Here is an 18158-nt window from a genome sequence, read left to right on the forward strand (position 1 = left end):
CAGATGTGAAGCCAGAAGCGGACATCTTTGGTTTCTTGCTTGGACTGGGAAGCACTGGGAGGCTGGCTTGTAAGAGTCTCCTAGCCCAGACCAGGTCTCCTGGGGCCCTCATTCCATGGGCTGGCTCTCTCTCTACACAGAGCTGCTCCAAGATCCACACAAGGCAGAGAAGGGCAGCAGTCTCTGCCCTGCAGGGCCTCAGATGTGATTCTGCCCTAGGGCTGCCCCCAGGCAGCCCCGCCCATTTAAAAAAAAAAAAAAAGAGCTGGAGCTTCCAGTTTCCCCCCCAACAGGGAGGCCCATCACCCTTGTTTTGTGCTTCTCACCTGCCCAAAGTTGGGGGGAGGGGCTGAATATCCACAGACATCAGCTGTTCATGGTCTCATCTTTAACGCACGGTTATTTTGGTGGCTTAAGGAGACCGGTGCTAAGCATAATTGCACCTCTTGGAGCAGGCAGCCAAGCAGCACAGAGGCGCTAATGCATCATGTTGGGACCTTCTAATGAACCCCATTACTCAGAAGGCAGCACTGCCACATGCAGTGAGTCACCAGCAGGCACTGGGCTTTGCAGGGTTCCCTGTGACCTGTCCACACTCACATCCCAGGTCCCAGAGTGGCCGTCCGGTTCCTGTTTCTCTGCAAAGTGCAACACGGGAGAGGACGTGAACAGAATCTAAAATAATTGCCAGTGTTTTTACAAGTTGCATCTGTTTACCTTTATCCTTTTCCCCCCACTTCATACTCCCGCTGACCGCCCCCCCACCAAAAAGCCCCCTGTGAAACAGCTTCACCAGTCCATCTGTTTTCCTTTCAGAAAACACTTAAAAAATAATGAAACGTATATGATACCCTGCTTTCTTCATCAGATTAGACTTCTAAAAACCAATGTAACAGTTTGCATAAGTATATTTCATTTTGTGCAAATCTTACTAAAATAAGGCTGTTTCCAGTGTTTAGGTAGTGATACACGGATTAAACAAAGCTCTCAAGCAATAAGAAAGTCTCCCCGCATTCCAAATTCTCTGCAACTCCATCTGACTTCCCAGCAGAGAGCTGAGACCAGTGGGTTTGCCCGCACCATAAGGCAACGTGTTGGGCAGAGTGCAAACCTTGGAAGGAAAATGCAAAGGGACGGAAGCTATGTGTTTGTGTGATGGAGGCAAGAGGGGCTCCATCTTTATTCTTCCCTTTTATAAAATGGAGCCCAGATACAGAAGGCAACGGAGATGGACCGTCTTCCCTGCTGTTGAAGAGCTTATTAGCCTTCTGACATGGGGTACTTCCAGAAGCTACCAATCCCCAGTTTTTGCTTAGTGTGATCTGAGCTGCAAAAGGAGTGACTCACCGGGATGGGAGGATAACAACTGAAAATTTTGAAGGGGAAGAAAGAAAACCTGCCAAAGGAGCCACCAGCTGATGAGACTGACATTCTACAGAAGGTGGAAAGACCCGGCTAGAGAGAGAGGAGGTAGACAGAAAATCACCCTCCCCACAAATCAAGTATTGTCAGGAAATATCAAAGTAGAAATTTCTGTAAGCAGCTTTGCATTTAACATTCAGTCAAGACACTAAAACCTTAAAAAACAAGAACCTCTATTTAAAAAAAAAGCTAACAACAGGAGTCCTCAAAGTCACCCAGGATCTTGTAGCACAGAATGGAGTGTTCCTGGGCCAAGGCAGCTAGTTCCTTGAGGAACTCAGGGAAGAGGGCAGCGGCCAGCATGGTGTTCCTCACTGGCAGGGGCAGGCTTGGGGGCACCCCAGCCACCTTGGCTCTGTTTGTCAGGAAGGGCTGAAGCACTCTTGGGGGACCATCCAAAAGGTTCTTGCCGATTCCTGTCCTGGAAGCATCCTGAATGGGATCTGAAACCAAAGAGAAAACGGACATGGTGATGCTCCCTGGTCCTTTAGGCCTGCCCTCTCCAGTGAAGTTGGGGGTTGGGGGGCTGGTGCGCTGTCTGGTAGTGGCTTCGGTCCCTGTCACTCAAGTCTCAAGACACAGCCCTAGAGTGCGCATCCCATCCACCCTGCAGCACACACACTTGCAGATAGCCTCCAGTATGGGGAATGTGATTGATGCAAGAGACTCATCCCGAATCCTGTGCAAGGGATCCTTCGTACGGGAATTGTGGCAGGAAAATAGGCTGATTGGGAACCTTCCATGCCCAGGTCACGGCGAAGGGAAAACATGTTGTCACTGCATCAACCGGAGGAAGACTTAGCTCACTACATGTCACTGGGGGAGTCCCGACGCTCTACCTGCTCTTGCCAACCTCCTGGTACTGGGCGGGGGGGCGGGGGTGGGTGGGGACCATCCTACCATTACCCGTCAAGCCCTAATCACACAGCACAGCTGTCCGAGACAAGCTGGGTGGAGGAAGCCTCTGGGAGCTCTCCGCAGCTCAGGCCCGAGGTCACCCTCAGGACCCCGGTTTCTCGAGGCCAGGACCTCCAGGCCTTTTTGGAGGAGAGAATGGAAAAAGCCTTTTAAAGGTTGGAAATAACGGAAAGGAGGTTGGGTGCTGGTAAGACTAACCAGACCGGGAACTTTGCATAACTGTGGGCATCTATCTAGTGGCAGCACGTGGCTTGGAAGCCTCCGTTTAAGAAAAGTTTCCAGGGGTTTCCATCTCAGTTTCAGTAACCCGGGTCTGAGATGAGATGAGCCCAAACTTGAATGTATTCAGATGACTTGCATTTCCATATCAAATCAGTTTTACTAATTAAAATGGTTCAACTTTCCGACTCCTTAATTCTTAAATATCTTCAGCGCTTCATATATTTATAGGAATTATTTATGCCTCCTTCTGCCCCTATTCAAACAGTCTCACCACTCTTTATAAATCATTACATTCAAGTTCTTCATTATTTTGGCTGCTTTTTAGAATTCAGTCCTATTTTTCAACACTCTGAGAAGAGTGTTGCTTAACTACAGTACTAAAAATTCTTGACATTTATAGTACTTTCCACATCTCACTCCTATAGTCTTTAGTGTTAAAAAAAAAAAAAACTCTTCTGCTTTACTGCTTTAAATATCTTTTAGATTAAAGTTTATCACAGTTCATGCCATAAAAAACTGGAAGAGTTCCTGAGAATCGGTCTGCTGCTACCTTTTAGCGGAAACCCACAACACGTCCCGACCACAGAGGACAAAAGTGTTAATGCCACCGATGTACACTGCCCACCTTGGAGACCACCACCTTCGTACCCCCTTGCCAGCCCCCAGCACCGCAGCTCTTCAAAGGGCCCAGCAAAGTTCACAAAGGAAGCCGGCCTGGAGAACAGCGCACAGTGGGACTCATGGGCAGTAGTTCCAGGCCAGGATTCCACTCATGGAATTACCTCCCCCGTATCTCTGCACCTCTACAGCTTACTGGCGGTGGCTAAGAAGGGCACAGACTCCTCTGCTCACTGGCTGAGCAACAGTAGAGAGGATGCTTTACCTCTCTGTATTTTGATGTCCTCAGGTGTCAAAAGCTCACAGAGTTGCTTTAAGGATTCAATGAGTCAATAAGCAACTCAACACCAAAAACACAAATAATCCAATTAAATGTTGGCAGAAGACCTGAAATAACGAGACCATGATGAACTATCACTTTATACCTGTCAACATGGCTAGACTCAAACAGATGAGAAGTAACAAGTGTTGGTGAGGATGTGGAGAAAAAGGAACCCTTGTGCACTGTTGGTGAGAAGGCAAACTGGTGCAGCCACTGTGGGAAATAGTATGGAGCTTGCCAAAAATAGAAATGCCATATGATCCAGTAAGTCCACTTTGGGGTATTTATTCAAAGAAAACAAAAACACTAACTTGAAAAGATATGTGCACCCGTATGTTCACTACAGCATTATTTACAATAGCCAAGATATAGAAATTAACCTAAATGTCCACTGATGGATGAATGAATAAAGGTGTAGTGTGAGTAGTGCCCGGGAGGCTCATTTGGTTAAACGACTGCCTTCAACTCAGGTCATGATCCTAGATCCTGGGATCAAGTCCCGCATCAGGTTCCCTGCCCAGTGGGGAGTCTGCTTCTCCCTCTGCCTGCTGCTTCCCCTGCTTATGCGCTTGCTCCCTCTGACAAATAGTAAAATCTATAAAAAATAAAAAATAAAAAAATTAAAAATAAAGGTGTTTTGTGTGTGTGTGTGTGTGTGTGTGTGTGTACACAATGGATTATTAGCCATAAAAAAGAATGAGTTCTTGCCATTTGCCACAACAGGGATGAACCTAGAGGGTATTATGAAGTAAGTTAGAAAAAGACAAATGCCATATGATTTCACTTATATGTGAAAGTTAAGAAACAAAATGAACAAAGAAAAACAGACAAAACAGACTCTCAAACACAGAGAACAAACTGGTGGTAGCCTGGAGAGAGATGGTGGGGGGCTAGGGGAAATAGATGAAGGGGATTAAAGGGTACACACTTCTGTACCCCTTATATAACTATAACTTCTGTTATAAAATAAAGAAGTCACAGAGATGAAAAGTAAAGCATGGGAGTACAGTTAATAACACTGTAATAATGGGTGGTAACAGACGGGGACTAGATGTCCCACAGTGAGCGCTGAGGAATGCACAGAGTACACGTAAAACTAACATAACATTATATGTTAATTATGCCTCAATAAACGAACAAAAAAAGAGGTTAAAAAGAAAAACCACAATGAGTCAATAGGTGTAACATACACAGGGGCCTCTTAATGGGTCATCCATCAACCATTAACAATTCACCTGCCACTGACTTCACAGAGACTTCCTGTTTCCTGTCCCACAGGCCGTCCCCTGCACTGCTGGCCTCACGCTGCATTTTATTAACCAGCTAAGGCCTGCATTGCCTCTAGCCTTGTGTTCTTGGGTTTTCAGTCCTCTACCAGACTCTTAGATTTGTGAGAGCTGTGCCCATAGGTGATGTGTCCTTCACGGCCCCAGCACGCTTCCTTATTCATAGTAGAAGCTAATAAACATTCACTGAGTGAATGAGGGGAGGAACTGGCCAATACATCAGGTCTTCCTTCCAACTAATCTCCCCGGAGCTGGTTCATATGCCTCATCTCCATCTTCTCTTTCACATTCACTCCTCTTTTTCCCCTCAAAAAGGGTTTTTGTGGCTCATTATCTAGCTTGATCATGAATTCAAAAAACTGTCATCACTTAAAAAAAAAAGTGTCATTACTAAGGCTCATTTACCCACTTGAATCCAAGAATCAAAACTGTCTTCACTACTGAAGGCAAGAACATGCACAGTGAGGACTTGCAGGGAGCCCCTTACCGAGGGCTGTGCGATGAGCATAGGAGTGGCCTCTCCATGGGTCACAGAGCGCCACCAAGCTCAGCAGCAAGGAGACCCGAGTCATGGATTTCACCTACCAGGCACCTAGCTGATCATACAACGTCTCCATTTCCTCTTCTGTAAAAATGGAAATACCACCCACCTGACCTCCCCCCCCAGAACCAGAGATCTGAAAGGACACTGAAAAGAACTAAATACAAGTAAATACCACGTCTGAGATTTGGAAAGTATTCGAGGGGAAGTGGCTGAGCCCAGAGATCAGCAATCTCAAGGATGACAACGTGACAGCCGGCACTGGAAGTCTTCCCACCCTGGAGCAGGGGACACGGGGACCTGTACTTCTGTTTGAAGCATTAGTTAGGAAGCTCATTTTTCCCCAGGGCTGCCAGGAGCCCAAGAGAACGCAGGACCCAGGGTACAAAGCAGATCTGGCTGTGGGCGCCCAGGGTTCCACCCATCCTAACAGGGTTCAACAAGCACAGACAAGCACCTGAAGGAAAAAGCAGGAAGAAGGGAAGTAGGAATAAATGTCCAAATCAGGAGTTGTTTTCTCAAATGTTGCCCTGGGTCTGAAAAGCTGCAACAGAGGGTTCTCAAGACGAATACTAGCAAGATTTCAAAATGAGGCAAGAAATCCAGTTGGTACTCATCCTCCATCCACAGTGTTAGAGCCCACAGCTCCCCAACAGTGCGAACCCCAATATCTGGCCCATTACCAGAACTCTCAAACACGCTCCAGGATTCAACTTGTAAGGACCTATTTTATATTTTTATTTTAGCCAGAGGCTTCCACTGAGGTTAAACAATAACTTTGTTGTTTAACCCTTAAACTGTCCCTGCTCCCCTTCCCTTTAAGTCCCCAGGGGACTTAAAAACAAGTCCCGGAAACCAGCTCCAGGTGTGGAGGCCAAGAAAAACTAGGCTGTACCCACCTCGAGTCTAGCCCTGACATAAGTACAGCCATCTTGGCAAAGCAAAACCTGGCACCTTGCTCTGTAAAAGTGGGTTAGCATAAGAATGGCCATCCTGAAGGCGGGGAAGCCATTTTACTGAGCATCCCTAACCAGCCCACATGATGCAGGTAACTTGAGATAAGAGAAAGTAGGTAAAACCTAAGAAACAACTTAATCATATACCACCAGGGTGGTTAGGCGATGGCGCCACAGGGACCAGATGTTAAAGAAAACAAATAGTTAACTTGCAGAGATCACAATCCTGCAAGACAGGAGTCTCCCTTGGTTTGCAAATGTCCTGGTGATTTACAACAAAAAGGCTATATCTTCAATGGCCCAATTTCCAGAGACAAATGGCTCAGTTCCTCAAGGCCTAAGGTCGCCCCCCCACCCACCATAAAACTGAGAGAGGCTGAGGCGAAGGAAATGTAAATAAAGTTAAATTTCTTCTAAACCTAAATCTCATTTAACCGCCAGGATGGCGCCAGGTTGACGCCAGGGTGGCAAAAGGTTAAACAAAGTTAAACTGTCAAAGTGGGGTGCAAGATATGTATGTAGCTATGGAAAAGTGCCTTGAAAATGCTATATAAACCCTTGGCTTTGAGTGCTCGGGGTCCTTGTTGAAACCCGCTGTGCCGGGCAGATACTTGGACCCCAGCTAGCTGGAAATAAACCTCACTGTGCCACTCTGGGAATCTGAACGAAGCTGGAAGTTTCACCTGAAGGTAAAGGAAAGTCTTCTTCCCCGAGGGAAGCTTCTCACAAGTCAGAGCCCCCTGAACGTCACAGACCTTAGGAAGCGTCAACCCTTGGCTGACTAATTTGATAACCACATGTGGCACGAATGAGTTCACGTTCCCCTGGGCACCTACCTGGCAGCTACTGTCATGAGACCACTGGAAGCCAGGAGAGAGCACCAAGTGTGAGCAATCCCCACCACACCTCACCCCTTTACCACTCACCCAGAATGCATGCGTCAAGGAGAGCCTGAGAAGCCGGTAGGCATCTGTGCCCTCAGCTCTGCACATTGGGCAGGCCACTCTCAGGCACTTGAGCTTTGTGCTCCCGGCTGACTACTCCAGGCCTCTAATTTCAGCTGCCTTATCCGAAAATGAAGCCAAGAGTACCTTCCTGGCCCACTCCACAGTGCGATTTGAAAATAAAACTGTCTGGGGAAGCACTTAACAAATTGAAAATTACGAATGAACAATAGCAGACACGGGGTGTAATATAAGGAGACTCGTGTCATCTTCTGTCCACCAACTGCAAAAATGGCCACAATTCTTACGGTTCTTCCCATCGAGAGGCAGAAGGTTTGCTCCATTCTTGAACCTGGGCTCACCCAATGACCTGCCTTGGCCGAAAGAATGCAGCAAATTTGACCATGTTTGGGTCCCAAGACAGAGCCTCAGAAGATTTTGTACACTCCTGCTCTGGCCCTTGCAACCCTACAGCCACGATGTCGACGAGCCCTGTCTAACCTCGTGGATGAGGAGAAGTACAGACCTCCACCCCCACCATCCCCATCAGCCCAGCCAGCTACCACCCCTGTGAGTGGGGCCATCCCAGACACCCAGCCACCCACCAAAGGCAACACACATAAGTACAGCCAAAACCCGCCAAGCCCCCCCGCCCCGATCAGAACCCCCAGGTCACCATACGCACAGACTCAGGAGCCCCATAAATAGCGTCCTTTAAAGCCACTGAGTTGTTGCCCTGGTTTGTTACGCATGAAAGCTAACTCCCCCAGGGTGAGTGACCGCAGCAAGCCCCGGAATCAAGAGGAACATGGCTAACACACCAGCCATCCATGAGCTAGGAGAAGCCACATGGGGCCCACAGTCCACTTTTCCACGGAGATGTGGGGGCTCCTCCCCCTCCGTGAATGGTCTGGCTTGGTCTGCTCTTCTCCAGGGGCCCGAATCTTAAAGGCTGCCCCCTCATCTTCCAGTTGGCCGAGGCCCACCTTCCTTTCAAGATTTTCCTTGCAATGCCCTGAAGGCTCTTCACAGCCAGAAAGGACTGGAGATGGAAAATAAATCCTTCATTTAAAAGTCAAGGAACAGGAGGACCCAGGGAGGCCCAGTGACCAAGATCAAACAGCTGCAGACAAGGTCAAGAGACAAGGTCAAGCCACTAGAGTTCTGGAATCTTTTCAGCTTCCCCTATAGATTTAAAACTGGCCCCAAGTTACGTTCTGCTTCTCACTCTCAATCTTGTTTCTGATCACATGCCTTTAGCCTGGGACCCAGAGCCCCACAGTCCCCACTGTTCACCTGCCACAAGGCTGGTGTGTCTGTGCGGGGACAAGCAAAAGCCAGCCCAATACCAGGCATTTCTAGTTTGCCCTCAATTTGGCTTAAGCTGAGGGTCAGAAGACAACTAGGCACCAAATCCGCCCAGCCAGCACTTAACTGAGGCAAACCAGAGGTGCCCCCGGCCTGGCCAGCCCGCAGGACAGCTTCAGGCTCTCTGCTTGGCACCAACCACCACTCTCCCCCAGCCGGGCCCTCTAGAGCTGACAGAAAGGCGCTCTGGGAAATTATAAGCTGAGCATAAACTTGACTTCTCCCAAGTCCAGGTGAATAGTTTCTCCCTTCTAGAGCCCTCAAGCACATTTATTTGGGGCCTGAGAGTCTTAAAACATAATAAAGAGAACTGATGCCCTCCTCAGGGTAGGATCGGCCAAAATATGGTTCTGAGTGTACCCATAATGCCTCTTGCTGGCCCACATGTGCCAAGGTCTTTATTCCAGCCCAGCAACAGCGCACAGCACTCCTTCCCCAACCCACCGTTGGGGCGGGAGACCAAAGGCCTATGAAGCCCTCCCGGCAGGAGCAGGCCAGCTGCATGCAGAGGGATCTCTCTCGAGGTGGAAGGACACTTGGGGGAAGCCCCTCGCTGTCGGGTAAACAGGAAAACGTATTTAGAGGCTCTGAAGGCCCAGGAGCCAGCACGGCGTCTGCGGACCCCAATCAGGAAGGAGGCTGGGGACGTGGAGGAAGAGCTGGAGACCCAGGGGAGCCCCCTGGCTTACCTTTGGTTAGCGACTCGGGGGTCAAGTCAGACATGTCCACTCGGAAGAGCAGGTACTGCTGGGCTTGTATGAGGAGCCCTGGGAAGTCTCTCTCCACAGAAGCAAACTGCTCGATCTTGTTTTTCACCGATGCGAGGACCTGTCACACACGACACTTAATGATGTCAATACTGCACAGTGGAATTCCAGCCTCGCTTCCCATGCATCCCTCAGGGGCAGCCCTCGCCACAGGAACTTTTAGGATATTAGGCGTTTGCTTGCTTTTAACGGCCTGGGTGTTCGTGGTGAGGCACCCTCGAAACCTCAGACTCAACAGGGCTTTGCAATCTGTCTCGAATAATTGACACAACTGGCATACGAGGATGGGGAAGGAGAGCAAATGAAGTAGAACAGGAGGCAAGTGAGAAACAGCCCGACGCCGGAGGACAAGAGGGAGGCACCCCGCCCACGCGCCCCAGTGACGCCGACAGGGGTGGGTGTGGGCTCGGCGACCTACCTGGTAGAGAGAACGCACGCTCGGCTGGAAGACCATGTTGGTGTTGAGCAGAAAGGAGCGCAGGAGCGGCTGGGGGTAGCTGGCCAGCTGCGTGATGATCCCGATGAGCAGCAAATTAACATGGAGAGAGTTCTCCAGCATGTTCTCCAGCTTCGACAGGACCACGCTGATGAAGGGGCCTGAGGGAAGAGCGCACAGCCTCAGGGCTGGCCTGGCCCCGGGGACATCTTGCCTCCGCAGCCAAGGAGCCGCTTGGCCAGCTCCCAACCGTGGGCCTGCCGTGTGCAAATTAGACCCAGCCAACGAGGGGGCACCCCAGCGTGTCCCGATGCAACCCGGAACCCAGAACAAACCACCCCCAGCAAGAGAAAGCAGACACACACGCATGGGAGCTGCTAGTTTCACTCCATGAGCAGCTCAGATACTTGGGAAATTATCACAACCCTTGACAAAGGCCAGAGGACAAGTAATTTCATTTTAGAAATTAAAACCTACTTCTCCGTCCTGCTGCTGGCTTTCCGGGGAATGCCAAACTCAAAGACACGGTGCTCCGCACCTCAGGAGGGCACGTACTGGGTGCTGTGTGTATGTACATTTTAGTAACAGAAAAAGCCTTTATGTTAGTAAATAATACCAAACACATAGAACTATGGTACAAAACAGCAGCACCATAAACAGTACGCCATTGGCAGGGACTGTCTGTCCCCAGTGAGTACCAGGAGAAAGATTCTGTCTCATCAAATATCACAAGGCAGAAGAATGGGAGGAAGGGACAAGCCAGGGCTGAACGAGGCCTGGGCCGTAACTTTACTCACTTTCAGAAGGTAAAGTTCGAGGTGTCACAGGTTCCTCAAGAAAGAAAAGCTATAGGACTACAAAAGCCACTCATAAATAATTAGGCAAAAAGGAGCTTTGATCAATTTGGATCACTAGAAAATTAATATGCTTTATGTTGGAATTCATTGAAGACAGTGAAAAATCAAAAAAATTAATCTGGCATTAACAAATGACTTGAAGACGTTTTCCATTTTTACCATAAAAGTGATCCATTAAACAAAATGAAGGAGTATTCTGTATTTCCCCCAGCAGAGCTATGGATGGTGCCTGGAAACCATGGCATATTTCTAAGAAAAGCACATTCCCTCTTGATGAATAAATGTGCCTTGTGAAGATGTCACCAACATTAATACGAGTTTAACAAAAACATACTTCACCACAAGATGCTTCATTCGGAAGCCTTGGTGGTGTGAGAGAGTAAAACCCTTTATAAGAAAACAGAAGACATCCTCAAGGAACAGCAACACCAATCTTAAACCCTTACCCGTCCAAGCAAGTAACAGACAAGGGAAAGACTCCCATCGATGCCGTGACAGGGGGTGTTTCTGTAGGGGACTCGAACAAAAAAGGGACCAGCCCCTTGTGTGTTTACATTAGCCTCAACTTCCCCACCTCTGGGACGGGACAGAGCTCCTGGGTCCCATCACACAACACGGGTGTTCAGTGACCTCTTCAAATAGAGAGCCTTGGCAGAGGCCTTGCTCACAGAACACAGCTGGGAGGCTCTGTCTTTGCAAGCAACTTCATGGGGCTTCAGCAAAACCCCCAGAAATGTCACTGGTAACTCTTCTTAGGACATCACAATTCAAGCTGGCCAGATAGATGGACAGGGAGAAGGTGGCTGCCCTCCTCTAGTCGGCCCAGCCTTTCCTGTCTTATCCCTACCCCCACCCCCCTTACCCCACCCCGACGCCCCTGCAGTCCCTGGCTCAGGCTCTGTTTCCCTCCAGAGGGAGCAAGGATGGGTGACCTAAGTCATTTCAGGTGGGCAGAATCTCCCATAAACACGTCTTTGACGTGAGCCCACAACTGCCCTCCCACGGCCCAATGCCACCCTTGGCCTACGGGGCCACCCTGCTCACAGGAAGGTGGCTGAGTGTACAGGGCCAGGACAGACCAGCTCCAGTCTGCCGCTCCTTCCGGGGGGACATCCACCCAGCCCCCTGTGGAGAGTGAATGGCAACACCAGCTCCCTTGCACAACAGATCATTAGGTCAAGGCCAGCGACTGTCATAATGCACTAATGACATTAATTACAATTTTTTACCATGTGCAATAAGAAACATACGTGGAACCCTTTTAGTTTCCCCTTTTAGTCTCAGTTGATTTCTAGCACTTCAAAAAAAAAACTGCTTAGCAACAAACAGTTGCTAGGGGAAACTCATAAGCAGCTGAAAATCAGAAAAAACTCAGATACAACTCAGAAAGCCACAGCTGTGTTCGGGGCTGTACAGCCCATTTCTCCTCCTTCTCCTCTTCTAGGACAAGCAGACTCCCCACCCTGTGTGTGTGTGTGTGTGTGTGTGTGTGTGTGTGTGTCTGTCTGTCTGTCCTGGTTGGTTTGGGGGTTTTACCTGACCAAATGACAACACTCTCCCCACACTGCTCTGCCTCTTGCATTCCCTCTAGCGCGGAGCAACCTGTCACCTTCATCTCAAGGCCACAAGCTATTTGGTTGCCTTGGGTACATTAGTCAAATGGTCTCCTCCTGGTGGACATGTGGGTTGTTTCCAATCTTTTTCTATCATAAACAACACTGCAGTGAACATCTTTGTGCATATGTCTTGGCACACAGGTGTGCATACAGCCCGTGACACGTTCCCAGGAACAAAGCACTAGGGCATTCTGAATTCTGATCCAGTGATAAACGTCTCCCACCTGCTCTTCTGACAGCACCTCACCCCCTGCAGTGAGCTCCAGGTGGCCTTGCACACACAGACCAGTCTCGTCACTTGTCAACTGCAACACTCCCAGGCCACACACAGCCCGTTACTCAGCTTAGCCCAAAGACCTCCCCACCGCCAGCCCCATCTCCCTTCCAGAGCTTTCTGGCTTCCCGTCTCAAACACCTCACTGCCTCACCTGACACACCCATGCACACATGGCCAGGCTCCTTCATCTTCTGACCCTTGTCTCCTCTGCCCAGGGCCATCCTTCCCGGCCATTTTTACCTGGCAGCTCCTGTCCCCCGTTTGTGCCCCTTCTCCGGGAAGTCTTTCCCATTCCCCCCACTCGGGGCTCCCCTAGAGCGTGGCAGACAATCACTAATAATGCATTTCTAAGTGAGTACAGTTCTTTGTCAATGCCTCCTCTGAAAGCCTGGGAATTCCTTCATTTTTCTGTCTTTAGCATCTTGCCCAGAACTTGCCAAGTATTAGGAGATAAATCAAATGTTACTGAATGCACAGATAAAGTAATTAGATAAATGAAATGGAATGCTTTGATTTTGCTGAGCAGTGAATTCATTTCAGGGGAAATCAGGATCCCATGGAGGGATGGAAGTTAAGCCTGCTGCTACAGCACACTCGGAAGTTGCAAAACTACAAAATTAGGAGGAAAGATGTTTTCCTAAAGTTGTGTATGAATTTCAAAGGAGAAAAAAAAAAGCAGTTTTAGTTAAAATTACTTCTATGTATCAAAAACCATTCCATTGTGTTGGTTCTCCTGTGTATCCTATACAAAATATTGGTATTATTTAATAAGGTGTTGTATTAGCTTTTACTTCTTGCCCTACGCTAGACATTATTTCCTCAATTTACATATTTCCCAGGGCTGAAGCTCCTTTCTAAGAAAGCTGGGATTTCCTGGCATCTCCTTCCGGGAGAGCAACTGCAAAGTGGGGATGTCCACCTGGTCAGAGTCAAGAGGGCAGGCCCCAGGCAAAATGGGGGGACTAGTGCCGCTTTCCCCCACACTAAGCTCTCTGCCCCTCCTTCAGGCAGCCAGGGCCCTCCTGGCCCCTCCCCTCCCCTTCCCCCACCACCTGGGAAAACTGAGATTATCTAAACCTTCTTACTATGACGGACTGACTGGTTGGATTTTAATTAAAACCCATTCACACTGAAATGTTACCTCAACTAGAACCTCAAGCCTTTTCATTGTGGGATTAAAAGCTTTCTCCCTCTTTAAATAAATTGTCAGGCACCGGTAAATAGATGAATAAATCCTGGAGGAGGGGCAAGAGCTACTTGAAATCACATTAAGCCTTCCGGGGCGGACCAGAAGATAACGTGGTTTCTCCTCTTTGGGGTGACCCAAGCAGGTGGAGCCTAGTACAGACTCACCCAGCTGCTGGCTGCCTGCCAGGGAAGGGCAAGCCTTAGCGGAGGTGGCGAGGGGAATAACAACACACACACACTCCTGCGCCCACAAGCCCATTTCGGCCCCACAGGAGCAATCGGAGGGTTCAGGACCTCACAGCTGCAAGTGCTAGAGCCAGGATCCCCCCACAGGCCCGACTCCAAGGTCACGGCCCGTCCCTCTGTGAGGTCAGCTCCTAATGGGACCTCTCCTCGCTGCCTGAACACTGTTCAGGGGTCCCGCCCCAGCCTTCCCTGTGTTTGATAAACACTCCCCTCCAGTTCCCTCTGGGAGGCGGATTCGGGTTTTACTAGCTACTATTTCAGGAAGTTTTCTATCAATTCCTCAACTCGATCCACTTATCCTGTCCTAGGCCCTCGGCTCTCATATGATTGCTCCTTGTTGTTGGGCGTGTGTCACTGGACATGCCCATTCCCCCCCCGAGTTAAAGTGGTCTAGTCTGCTTATTTTTGGGGGAAAGGTCCTGTGATGATCCGAAATGAGCTCCGAAGCAAAGGTGTAATTAATGCCCATGGTCTCTGATGTGTGTACCCAGCCACATTTACTCAGCAGGTGCAGAGAACGGAGTGCGGAGAACAACCCAACCCCGCACCTTCATGCAGCATACATTCTCGTGAGGGAAACCACCATCACTTCTTCAATACATCTAAAAACACACGCTGTGGACAAAAAGTAATTAAACTAAAGAAAATGAGGCTATTAAATAATGAGACTGGATTTTTTGGTGTGGTTTCATCGGTCCCCTTACTTTATCACACAAGTATCATGGGAAGTAGTTACTCGACTGTGTAATATATCCTCTGATTGGCTGTGGTGGGGGGGGGCGGGACTGCTAGAACGACAGGATAAAATAAACTGAAAAACGAAACCACCCCTCTCTGCTCTTCACGGAAATACTTGGAACCCTCTGTTAAGAAAACTGATAATGCTCCTTCCCTCCCCATACTTCCCTTTCCTGTCACGATACCTACACATATTTTCAAAAGCAGAACTCAGAAAGCAATTCGAGATCATCACCTGTGAATGGGGTGCTCTGAGTCCTCACAGGACGGTGACTGGCAAAGGCAGGCTCATCTCTCGCCCCAAATGGGGATGGCACGGTATCCGTGGTGGGGGTTTCTGCTATAAAAGAATCAAAGTCGTCCTCTTCCTCTTCCAGGGCCTTCTTCCCCTCTTCTGCTTCCTCCTTTTCTCCTTCCCTCTCTTCTTCCTTCCCCTTTTGCTCTTTGGAGAGATTCAAGAGATCAGGGGAGGGGAACTTCTGTTCTATCGAGCCCTCAGTGCCAGAATCCAGTTCCTTAATGATTTGGTCATACTGGGCAATGAAATCGTCAGCCCCCGGGTTCACCTCCATCGGGTCTGAATTGTGTTCCGTCTCGGAGAGGGGAGGCGCTGACTCGGAGTTCAATTCTAGGGCTGTCTCAGGCTCGTCTTCTTGTTTCGTTTCCTCGGATACATTTTGAAACGGGTCTGAACTGTCCCTATTCTGTTCCTCCTCTGAGTCTGTTTCTGACTGAGCACAGGGCAGGGGGCCGTTGCTCAGGGTGGGGGCCCGATCGTCAGTCTGGGCTGGGCTGGAGGGCCTTGCGCTCCCCTCTTGGGAATCCCTCGTTTCCTCAGCATCCTTCTCGGCACACAGCCTGTACACCATCACATCATCCTGAAAGTCAGACTCCTCGATGTAGGACCCTTTGAAGAGCAGGATGGCGTTCTTCTTCATCTCCTGGATGTGTTTGGGGGGATCGACAGGTGCCGGCGGGCCTGAATTCTCCAGATCATCGAAAGGCCCAGGAGAACCCACGTCTGCTCCCGAGGAGATGCCCGTGTCGTAGCTATCATCCCACTCCAGTTCTGTCTGGCTCTTGTCCTTTCTTGGAGCCAGCGCGGGGCCGGTCTTCCTGGGGAGCTGCTGCGGGAGCCGGAACACGGGATAGGTAGGGGTGAGAGCACTGTCCTCTGTCAGACCCTGGCAAAAGGTCTCAGGGTCGGGAGAGTCTCCGTCATACAGGGCGGACCAGGCTCGGCAGTCCCTCATGCAGCAGAGGATGTTGGCGTGGGCTTCCCATAGGTACTGCAGGTAGCTGACGTCCAGGGCTTTGCCGTACTCCACGATGCAGGCCGACGGAGAGAATGCCTCAGCCGGTGGCTGCTCGGCGGTCCCTGCCATGGGAGGCACAGACACATCAGAACGAACCCCTCTCTTGCCCTTACAAGAGTTGAGGCAACACAGGCAGGGGACTCAGGTAGGACTCACTCAGGTGCTAAGATTCTGTCTCACCAGCTACTTTAGTTCTAATAATTTCTGATTAAATGATTTCTGAATAATAAAAAAAATTATTTGTTTTTAAGAAAGAACGCTAAGGGGGCGCCTGGGTGGCTCAATTGGTTAAGCTTCCAACTCTTGATTTCAGCTCGGGTCATGATTTCAGGGTCTTGGGATCAAGGTCTGCATTTGCTTGAGATTCTCTCTCTCCCTCATTCTTCTTCTGACCCTCCCCCCATCATGTTCTCTATAAACAAATAAATAATCTAAAAAAAAAAAAAAGAAAGAAAGAAAGAAAGAAAGAACGAACGAACACTGGGAACAGAACCCCTACCTCAGCACAGCCAGAGGAGACCTAGAACTCCACCATTTCTCCTATGGCGGGTGCTTTACCAACACTAACTGCTCCTCCCAACAGCCTTCTATGGCAGATAGCATTGGCCCCATTTACAGACAAAGAAACTGAGGCTCAGAGACAGAAGATCTGTTTGAGGGCAACCTCTGTGCTCACTTCATTCAATGCCGCATGTTTGCAAGCATCTTTGTCACCTAAATCTCTAGGAGGTGGGGCCAGAATTGGAGATGACATGACCTGTCTACCCACCTGCCTATGCAACCATCCATCCATTAGGGCACCCATGCACTGGAAAGCACCCCAAAAGAACGTGGAATTGGGGATCAGAAGACCTATCAGCTGTGAACCCTGGACGGGTCACTTCCTCTGAGTACGTTTTTTCACCTGTAAAATGGAAGCACTACTTTCTTCACAGGATTAAGGAAAGAAGGTGGCCAAAGTTGGGGGCACTCGGCCATTGTCTGCTTAACTTAAATTTCGAATTCTGCAGCAAGGTCAGCCCCAGAATCATTCTTGAAACAACTTTCTTAGTAAATAAAAAAGACATCAATTTTCAAATAGGTTCTAAAAGCTCACTACTGGTGGGAAAATAGAAGATATCTGTACTAGCACCTAAGAGGAAAGTATCTTTAAAATACAACTTGTTCCCCTGTCACATAAATTACTAATTTCCATGACACAGTGTACCTTTATTTAAAGAATCAGTGTGACAACCTTAATTTGTAACAATTACACTGACACCAAACACCCTGATATTTTCTTAGTCAAGGAGCCCACTCTTAAACAAAACATGCTTTATCGGACAGGACGGTACCTGGGTAGACAGGATGACATTGTTTGGGGGGACATCAGAATACAAACTGGAAACACTGGGGTCAGTCCCAGAGCTGGACTCTTTCCTAGCGGTCACAGGTCAGGCAGAACCTCCCTGAACTGAAACAGCCTTCTGACCACTAAGCGTGAACAAATCCCCCTTCGTTACAGCTGCCTGCCTGAGAGACCAGGCTGATCCAGGGGACCAATTAAAGTTTACTTGCATAAGATCAACCGTAGTGGCAAACAGCACAAGTACTATAACTCCTATTTTTAAAAAACAGAATATTTGTGTTATTTTTTTTTAAAGCCCACTGTAGGTTAATCAAATGAATCAGATATTGCTGCCATCTGAAAATTTCTTTTAAGGTTTTATTTATTTAACAGAGAGAGAAAGACAGCAAAAGAGGGAACACAAGTGGGAGAGGGAGAAGCAGACTTCCCGCGGAGCAGGGAGCCAGTCGGATGAAGGGCTCGATCCCAGGGCCATGAGATCATGACCTGTGCCGAAGGCGGACGCTTAATGACTGAGCCACCCAGGCGTCCCTCATCTCACAAATTTTAAGTTTTACAATGATATGTTGTTGGCAGGCAAGCATCCACAAATGAGTCATTTTGGAAATTAAAATAAGGGAAATTAAAATCTTAGCTAGAACCATCTCCACACCCCCACCCCAATTCTGTTTAAAAAGACCTGCTGGTACATGTTTCTGTATCTGTACTCTGAGGAGGCCACCAGGAAGCCCAGTTAAAATAAAAGTCTGGGAACACTGACCCGGGGACTGGT

The 18158-nt window shown here is 48.9% G+C and overlaps 1 protein-coding gene across 5 annotated transcripts in view; it reads right to left on the reverse strand.

Moving 5' to 3' along the window:
* Positions 1 to 306: 306 nt before the first annotated feature.
* FAM160A1 (family with sequence similarity 160 member A1) overlaps positions 307 to 18158 on the reverse strand; it is a 228964-nt gene continuing 211112 nt past the window's right edge. For all 5 annotated transcript variants that reach the window (XM_032855522.1, XM_032855525.1, XM_032855523.1 and 2 more), the window contains 4 exons: positions 14958 to 16100; positions 9783 to 9961; positions 9287 to 9425; positions 307 to 1865 (listed from right to left, as the gene is read on the reverse strand). In XM_032855522.1, coding sequence (XP_032711413.1) covers positions 1612 to 1865; positions 9287 to 9425; positions 9783 to 9961; positions 14958 to 16100 — 1715 coding nt within the window. In that variant the 3' untranslated portion in view covers positions 307 to 1611. The remainder of the gene's footprint in view (positions 1866 to 9286; positions 9426 to 9782; positions 9962 to 14957; positions 16101 to 18158) is intronic.

The sequence above is a fragment of the Lontra canadensis genome, unplaced genomic scaffold (assembly GCF_010015895.1).
Source record: "Lontra canadensis isolate GAN:19392208 unplaced genomic scaffold, GSC_riverotter_1.0 scaffold10, whole genome shotgun sequence".
NCBI classification, from domain to species: Eukaryota; Metazoa; Chordata; class Mammalia; order Carnivora; family Mustelidae; genus Lontra; species Lontra canadensis.